Here is a 9389-nt window from a genome sequence, read left to right as displayed (position 1 = left end):
GTTTCTAATTGGTTAAACTTACATTTGTAATTTTCTTATAGCACTTACTAGCTTGAAAAATTCCTTCCTTTAGTCAGCATGGGTGAGTATTTATCCAGACACCCATGGCCCAATACATCTTGATGGAACCTAACTAGACATAGTAGGCCAATAGAACAAGGGATCAGTGATAAGATTTTTACATTGTAGCTGGGAAATCCGATCCCTAGGTTCAATAGAAGAGAACCCTAGTCCCTTGATCTCCAAATGAAATTAATATAATGTAACATGCTATACATACTAGACATGAAAACATTAAGATTGGCTGCAATAACATTACTGATAGACATGCAGTTCAATAATTGGACTACTAATCTATATTATTAATATTCCAGGCTTTTGATCCTAACCTATCCAATCTTGAGGTCAAACCTCCTTGTATTCTGAAAATTTGGGGAACTCTGCAATGGTAATAGGATTGACACTAATCCCAAATTACAGAGGAAAGGGTAATAAGCTTCTAACCACACTTCCTCTCGGAGGGAGTTATGATTCTACATTGATAGCAGCAAATATAGTAACTTCAGAGTTTCATTAACATTTGACTACATATAAAGAAAAAAACCACTTCAAGTAAAAATCTTAGTACGTGAAGAATTATGCACTAGGCTAATACAGGAAACATTTTAACATAAAATGAGGTTACAGTTCAGTCACCCACACATTCCCAAGTTAAGAATATTTTGCATGCCTCGATAATTTTCCCTGGAACTAATGACCTGCAATATATTATGAATATGCTTTCTCACTACAAAGATGCTCCTTGATATTTGCCAAGTTGGAATATTCTTATATTTCAATTTGTATTTCATGTATGTGAAATCTGGCGCAGAAAATTAGTTTCAGCTATTATGTACCCTACTTTCTTAATATTGGAAAAACTGACAGTAAAAGATGTTATTTATGCAAGAAACAAGGAATACAGATATTCTGTTTTCTAAGATAGGTTCAGGTTTTGTAAGTCAATTTACAATGCTAATTAAGAAATTTATTTTATTTTTGATAATATTTGGAGAAGTCAGTTCTGCAACAGTCCTTTGTCCTCAGAGATGGCTGTTCTGAAATAAATTCTTTTATCCAAAGTCTGCAGAGGCACGTGTGTGTTTGAAAAGTTTGCACATCCATAGCTGCAGAGTCACTATACAAGGAGAACTGCGTTAATGCACCCGTCATTTTCTGGATTATTGGTTACTTGTGCATATTTTCCTGAAAAGAAAACAAGTTTTATTGATTTATAATGGCAGATTCTTAATAACTCGGTCTACTACTGCAGTACAATTTTTTTTAAAAAAAGCATCCCTCCATAGCTGGCGTTTGCATACACTGAGACAAAACAACTCTACTTGAGTCAGGGGAAAAGAGACTAATGGGCCTTTATTTTTCCCAGCTGCAAAGTTACTTCTGTGAGACTGGACAAACCCTAACATGTTACAATAAAGTTGCATAATGTTAACTTTTGAATGAACTGCATAATTTCCTCTGATGCTGATTAGATGGAGACCATTGATTTTGGGACTGAAATGGAGAAAAACCAGAACAGAACACTAAGAGAGTGCTAGTATATGAGACATATTAAAATACATATGGATGTTGACTAGGAATCAAATGTATTAATGGAACAACTGAAATTAATGAAGGTTTTTTTCCCTCTTCATAAGATACACTTGAACTGCTGCTAGACAAATTTAGACCAAAGTCATCTGATTATCAAGATCCAAGCAAATTGTGATTTTTTTTTGTATCTTGCTAAGCAAAAAATACTTATTTACTTATTAGATTTGTGTGCCACCCATCTCATTTAGAGGTGAATAGATATCCTGTAATTTTCATCCTGAAAACCTGCAATTTCATATGATTCTGACATAATATCCAATTGCTTAAATGCTTCTTTCATTAGCATTAGTAGGAGCCTTCGTGGTACAATGATTAGAATGTAGTACGGAGGCTAACTCTGCCCACAGAGAGGACTTCCAATTTAGATCAGCTTAAGGTTTTCAAAGCCTTTCATTCTTCTGAATAAAACGAGGACCTAGATTGTTGGGGCCAATATGCAAATAATTTTAACATTATAAATTGCTCAGAGTGTGCCACAAAGCACTATGGGGTGGTATATAAGCCTAAATTCTATTGCTATTAATTCCTATTACTAAAAAGTAGTATTTGGTTACTTACCCCAGATAACTTTGCCCCCTTGGGTGACGAGACCAAGCTCACTCACATTCACCTCGATTACTGTACCTCTTGTGATTACTCCCAAAGAAGTATAGAGAGGAGACGAAGGATTCTTTTTTACACCAAGAATGGGTAGGCAAAATGTGGCTTTAAGTTCTGGATGTGTTACATGGGCCTTCTTAAATCGCAAACCCTGTTGTTCAACAAAATAAATAAAATTCTTCATAAGTAACATTCATCTAACACATGCAATTATTTTTAATCCCAATCCTACATATGTGGGCTTAGTTTTAAACCCAGAAAAGTTAACAGCTGTTTATGAGCTTTCATGACTCTGATTCCCACCAGGTTGGTAGACTACAATTGTGACCAGTTCCAGGTAGCTTGCCCTCTTTTCATGATCGCTAATGTCTTTCTCATTTATTTTATTAATTGGCTTCCCATTTTACCACAGGGTAACTCTGGGTGGCTTACAATATTGAAAAGATAAAACTATAGAAAATTTATAGACAATATAAATTAAATACTATAAAAATACAAATACTCAGCTCTAACTAAAAGATGGGGATGGAGGAAGTAAGATAAGAGTGGTACGAAGTAAGAGTGGGAGGTGGGATCTACTATTCATCTATCAACCACCCCAAAGTAAAATCCCTCCATTGGAGCTTTAAGCCAATTGGCAGAGCCAGGTTTTTAAGCTCTTGTGGAAGGTAAGGAGGGTTGGAGCCCACCTCACTCTGGGTGGCAAGATGCTCCAAAGAGCAGGTGCAATGTCAGAAAAGGCTCTTCTCCTGGATCCCACCAGACAGAATAACCTGGCCGATGGGACTCGCAGCATGTTTCCTTTGCTGACATGTGTGGCGCATCTTTACTGAAGATTGAACATAAAAAAGCAAATTAACTATTAACCTATTGCAAAAAATATTTACCATTGGTCGAATGAAGCGCTCGTATTTTGGAGGTTTTCTGGTAAAGCCGTCCCCTACAAAACACACTTTGGTAACCATTCTTTTCCAAGCCTTCTTCTTTCGTTTTCCTGTGCGAATCACTTTGAGCACTTCTGTTTCTCCCTGGGCCCGGACTTTGGGCACAGGAACCTCCCACTTCCCCTAAAAATAAGTAATTTGTAATGTTAGGGAGCAAAAGATGGGAAAGGACATATGGGCACACATACAATATATTGCTTCAATAGTTTTGTAACATATTAGTTGTATTAACAAAGGAGATCAGAGCAGCAAAAAGAAGCTACCTTGAAAAGCAAACGTCAAAAACTCTTAAAAATATCGCCGGTTATGGCAAGCCTCCTTCCCAGGCTGAAAGAAATCAACAACTGGCAGATGACCTGAATGTGTTTTACTGCAGGTTTGAAAGGAAACTGCAGCCACCTATCTCCATAACCCCCATCCCAGACACCTCAATAACAGCCAAACCTCCTACAACTGACCCCATCCCATTGGGTTCACAACCCCTCGTGATCACAGAAAAGGAAGTGCAAGATCTATTTCACAGACAAAAGCTGGGAAAAGCTCCAGGGCCAGACAAGGTAACTCTTTCTTGCTTAAAAGTCTGTGTTGACCAATTGGCCCCCATCGTCACCCGAATCTTCAATAAATTACTAGAGATATGCTATGTTCCTTCTTGCTTCAAATGTTCCACTATCATCCCAGTTCCATCAAGGAACTGAATGACTACAGACCAGTTCTTTAACATCTGTAGTTATGAAAACCTTTGAAAGGCTAGTGATGTCCCACCTGAAAACCATCACGGATCCGCTGTTAGACCCTCTGCAATTTGCATACCAAGTAAATAGATCGACAGATGATGCTGTTAATATAGCTCTCCACTACATCCTACAACATCTTGAATCTCCAAAGACTCACGCAAGGATCCTATTTGTAGACTTTAGTTCAGCATTCAATACCATCATTCTGGACATTCTTCTAACTAAACTAAATCAGCTAGCCGCACTTGAACACACTTGTAAGTGGATCACAAGCTTCCTAACAGACAGGAAGCAGCAGGTGAAGCTAAGCACAATCACATCAGATATCTGTACAATTAGCACAGAGGCCCCCAAGGATGTGTGTTGTGTCTGCGCCCCCCGAGCTTGGCCCCCTGCCAGAAAGTGACTCGGAAAGTGAGGGGGAAGGGCCATCAGGACTTACCTCTGGAGCACCGGCTTCCCTGGCTCAGCTCCAGGAGCCAGAGGCAGGCCAGGTGGAGGAGATAACGAGGCCTCCGTCCCCTGACTCTTTCCCCCCCAGGCCACGCCTCCAGACCCGGCTGATGGCAATCAGGCCTGGCTGGACCCTAGGTTTCGTAGGCAGGAGGCAGGAACAACAGAAGCAGGGGTGAGGCAGGCCTAGGAGCCACACCCCACAGGATATAAAAGCAGCAAGGGCTGCTATACCACTTTGCGGCGAGCAAATCAACTGCTTAGAGGGAGAGAACTAGAGCTGAAGTCCTGTTTTTCCTGGTTTCCTGGCTGACTCCCAGCATCAAGAGAGATAACAGAGACACTTGGCAGATGCTCGCTATTTTGCTGCCAGAGCTGATAGTTGCCGGCTAATTAAGTCATCGCTCATGTCTCCTGGACTGAGGAGGGGGACAGAACAATGTGTGCTTTCTCCATTTCTCTTCTCTCTCTATACCAGTGACTAAATCTTAAACGATCCATCTGTTAAACTACTGAAGTTTGCAGATGATACAACATTGATTAGTCTCATTCGAGACAAAGATGAATCTGCATACAGATAGGAGGTTGAACAACTAGCCTCATGGTGTGACCAGAACAATCTGGAACTAAACATACTCAAAACCGTAGAAATGGTGGTAGACTTTAGGAGAAATCCTTCCATACTTCCACATCTCACAGTACTAGACAACACAGTATCAACGGTAGAGACCTTCAAATTTCTAGGTTCTATCATATCTCAAGACCTAAAATGGACACTAACATCAAAAACGTCATCAAAAAAGCACAACAGAGAATGTTCTTTCTCCGCCAAGTACAGTTCTACAGAGAAATTATTGAGTCTGTCATCTGCACCTCTATAACTGTTTGGTATGGTTCTGCAACCCAACAAGACGGACACAGACTTCAGAAGATAATTAGAACTGCAGAAAAAACAATTACTACCAACTTGCTTCCATTGAGGACCTGTATACCGCACGAGTCAAAAGGAGGGCTGTGAAAATATTTACAGACTTCGCATCCTGGACATAAGTTGTTTCAACTCCTACCCTCAAAATGAGCATTGCACACCAAGATAACTAGATACAAGAACAGTTTTTTCCCGAACACCATCACTCCGCTAAACGGATAATTTCCTCAACACTGTCAGATTATTCACATTAGGCTGCATTGCTATTGCTATTGATCTTCTCATTATTCCCATCGCCCATCTCCTCCCACTTGTGACTGCATGACTGTAACTTTGTTGCTTGTATCCTTGGGATTTATAGTGATATTGTTTCCTAGTATGATTGGATTGCTTATTGTACCATAAGACTGTCACTGGGTGTTGTGACTTGTGATTCTTGACAAGTGTATCTTGTCTTTTTATGTACACTGAGAGCATATGCACCAAAAACAATTTCCTTGTCTGTCCAATTACACTTGGCCAATAAAGAATTCTGTTCCATTCCATTCTATTCTTCTACACAATAACAGAATGATTGAATCTGCATCACAAGCCATAGAGGAAATGTATAGATAGTGTCCCAAACAATGAGGTTATTGCTAATGGTTTGATTATAAACTCTTTGTCCCTTTCAGGTTTAACTATTTAAGACCCCTACTTGAAAGAACATCCCACTGGGACTTGAATCACAGACTGTCCTATTTCCTTCCGGGCTGTAACATACACACTGTGAAGAGAAATACTAAGCTTATAGTCAAGGTAATGCAGCTAAGAACCATATATTGAAGGGATTGGGATATAATGAAAAGGTGATGTGACTGATTCTGATTCATTGCATTTACCACATATTTTATTACTTTTATTTTATTATTTTATTTTATATATTTTACCCTGGAATTAGAACCTGTACATTATTTTCTTTGAAAGGTTATTAATTAATAATCTACTACTGCTACAGTTGGATTTTATCTGTGTGGGCAATCTACAAAGTGTGGTTTGATTGCATAGACAACTTTTATTTGTTCTTCCTATCAAGAGAATGTTGCTGTACAAGAAAATTATATCAAAATAAGCTTTTCAACAGGCAGAGGACAGTTTCCAACACTCAGGATGAAATAAAATTCCTGTCATTTATACTGGAGAGTGGAGCAATAGGAATTTATATTAAATATTATACTGCACTTTTGAAAAAGACAGAAATGGCTATATCTTCCCACAAAGAGGAAAAATATAGAAAATACATAAATATTTCTTCCCAGCAAAGGTGAATTCCTTGTTTTCTAGCCATTTCCTGTACTCCAATTTAATTTTGCTTTATATAAGTAACCAGGTGTTTTAAAAAGCTATACTCATATTTCAAAGTTGGAGATATAAAAATACTAAGCAAATTAAAACATTTATTTAGATTGGTGGACTAATACAATAACTCCCCATCAAATGTGCAAACTAGAACGGATACTAGAGCCATTATTTTGCAAATCAGTATTTTAAAGCAACAGTAAACATTCTGGCAAATCATATTAAGCATATGCATGACTTACAGCTTTTTCTTTTCGTTTTTGTTTGATCATGTTGGAAAGGACTTTTGCTCGAGACTGGCTCTCCCTATCCAGTAGGTACGCTGGTACAGCACCTTCTGGAGTCTTGTCTTCATTCTTCTGCTTGGTATTTCTCTTTTCATGCATTTTAATACTAGAGAGATAGATACAACAAGATGCTTTTCAGATATTTTTTTTACGATACAATATAATATGGAATCATGGTACTTATAGGCAAAATATGCAAAACTACTGCCAGCTGTAATATGAAGCACATTTCCTAAATAAGTGGCTTAAGAAAACTATATTGTCATTGTATCTAATGTTTGAGCAATGGATATACAAAAATAATCAGCATACATTCTAACAATCTAGATCGCAGCATTACAATTTATTATATCAAAGTCCTTAAGTTTATAATAAAAGTTGTCTCACGTCTTTTTCATCTGTATTTTCTCCGCATGGCGCTGTTTATGATACAGTTTAGCTTTTAATCCTATCATTTTCTTGGCTTTCTTTGAACGCTCATGAGCCTCACGTCCTTCTTTCTTCCTTTTCTTCTCATGGTAATCCAAGCGGTAGCCATATCGCTTCCGATGTAACTCTATATATTCGTTTTGTGGCTGTGAATTAGAGAAAAGTTTAGAAATTAAACTGTTAAAATTATACCCATCATTTTTTCAGTGTTTGTATTATTTTTGTGGTGTTCTTATCAGCAGATTACTATTTGAAACTAAACATATTGTCACTCATATTTAAGTCTCTAAGTAATTACACATGAATCTTCCACTAAGTAACAAATTTAAATCTATTTTAAAAAGCCACTTTAAAATACCCTCAGCATCCATTTTTATTTTCAGTTTTCATTCTAGCTATTTTAAGCAAACAGGCGCAAAAATACTTCAAAGTGAAACTCTAGCATGAAACATTTGATTAAAAATTTATCAAATAATCAATTTCTATCACTGGATACATGAAAAATAGTTTATGCTATTGCAAGTGTTAATTAGCTTACTAATAGCTGCTGTCTGTATTCAGCTAAAGCTTCTTAACAAATTTGACTACAGTATCATTTTGCATCTCGTACCTCATATATTTTTTTCCAGTTTGTAATGCATTATGCAATTAATGACACAAACTTTAATTCATAAAAGCACACAATTTCTGCACAAATGTGAAACACAGCCCAAGAGAGATACGCACACAAAAAAACCCAATAGATTATTTCTAGTCAGAAAGGTAGGAATCTGCGATCTACTAGATAATGAACACCTCCCATTATCTTTCACTATAGTCCATTACTGGCAGCTGGGTTTGCTGGAAATGGTAGTTCATCAACAGCTGAAAAGTCACTGACTGCCTAGTTCCCTGTTAATTTCTTTCTGCTTTTGAATTAGCCAGACAGTAAACAAACAAGCAACTTGTGCTGTAAATGACGTTTGTTGATATAACATTAAACTACAATGCAATACAGAATGCAAGACTACTCAAATGCAAATCCATCAGAGATCAGTTATAGCTGCAGCGATGCACATGATGAGATTCAAGTTGAGCTACTAGCTTGATTATAAACGACGAACCAGGGTGGATAAAAATTGATGATTTTTTAAAAAAAAATTAAATCGATTTATTTTTATTTTTATCAAATTTATTTTAATAAAATACTTTTGAAGTAAAAAAAATCTATCTAAAGATAGTTTTCTATTTAAGATAGATTAATAATTTAGTTTATTCAGCATGAAATGGAGCTTAGTTATGGAGCATGAGGCTGTATATTCTGCAACATTGGGACTGTACAGCGGGTCAGAGGAGGAGTCCCTGCGGGACAAAGATGACAGTTGCTCTTTAAAAATTATGATTTAAATCGAGTTGATTTAAATCAAGCCTTTTTGCTCGTGCTTTAAATCATGATTTAACTCGTGATTTAAATCAGGGGTCTCCAACCTTGGCAACTTTAAACTTGTGGACTTCAACTTCCAGAATTCCTCAGCCAGCCAGCAAAGTCACAAGTCTTAAAGTTGCCAAGGTTGGAGACCCCTGATTTAAATCACACTTGGTTTAAATCAAATCCACCCTGCGACGAACAATAAGCGGGGACTCCCGAGGACCGACTTCTCCTTTTTCTCTCGGTCCTCTGCACGGCAGCTCCCTGGTCCCTCGAAAGCCTCCCCTCAATCCCATTCCGTTCAAAAAGCCCACGGTCAGTCGATCACTTCCACTCACCATCGTAGCTCGGCGCCCGGAGCCCAAGCAGCCGCCGGCAGACAACCACCTTTCTTTCGATCCAGAAAGGCAAAAGGAAGAGCGTCAGTCAAACAAGTCCGGGTTGATACCCAGTCCCGCTTTCGCCTCGTTCCGCTGACGATGTTGGTTGGCGCCTCCCGTCGCCTCGGACCGTCTGAAACGGAAAGAGGAACGGTTGAGGGGAAGTGGGGGAGGGGGAAGCAAAGCAAAACTAAACTGTTGCAGGCTTTTCTTTGGATGCTTCCCGGAACGC

At 38.3% G+C, this 9389-nt stretch overlaps 1 protein-coding gene across 1 annotated transcript; it reads right to left on the bottom strand.

Moving 5' to 3' along the window:
- Positions 1 to 1015: 1015 nt before the first annotated feature.
- Positions 1016 to 9256, bottom strand: NSA2 (NSA2 ribosome biogenesis factor). Its single transcript, XM_058169190.1, has 6 exons — positions 9116 to 9256; positions 7328 to 7515; positions 6896 to 7046; positions 3141 to 3320; positions 2212 to 2404; positions 1016 to 1245 (listed from the first exon to the last, which is right to left on the bottom strand). Exons 1-6 carry the CDS (start codon positions 9116 to 9118, stop codon positions 1178 to 1180), a joined length of 783 nt encoding a protein of 260 aa, XP_058025173.1. The 5' UTR covers positions 9119 to 9256; the 3' UTR covers positions 1016 to 1177.
- Between the last annotated feature and the right edge of the window lie 133 nt (positions 9257 to 9389).

The sequence above is a fragment of the Ahaetulla prasina genome, chromosome 2, assembly GCF_028640845.1.
Source record: "Ahaetulla prasina isolate Xishuangbanna chromosome 2, ASM2864084v1, whole genome shotgun sequence".
NCBI classification, from domain to species: Eukaryota; Metazoa; Chordata; class Lepidosauria; order Squamata; family Colubridae; genus Ahaetulla; species Ahaetulla prasina.
The sequence above is the reverse complement of the archived record's forward strand: the minus strand, read 5'-3'. Positions and strand labels throughout refer to the sequence as shown.

Bases quoted from the DNA above. Each gene is read 5' to 3' on its own strand.
- NSA2 (XM_058169190.1), bottom strand. The intron at 3,321-6,895 runs GTAAGTCATGCA...ACTTATTTTTAG, and splicing joins AAAAACGAAAAGAAAAAGCT to GGGAAGTGGGAGGTTCCTGT. The intron at 1,246-2,211 runs GTAAGTAACCAA...TTTTCTTTTCAG, and splicing joins AGGGGGCAAAGTTATCTGGG to GAAAATATGCACAAGTAACC.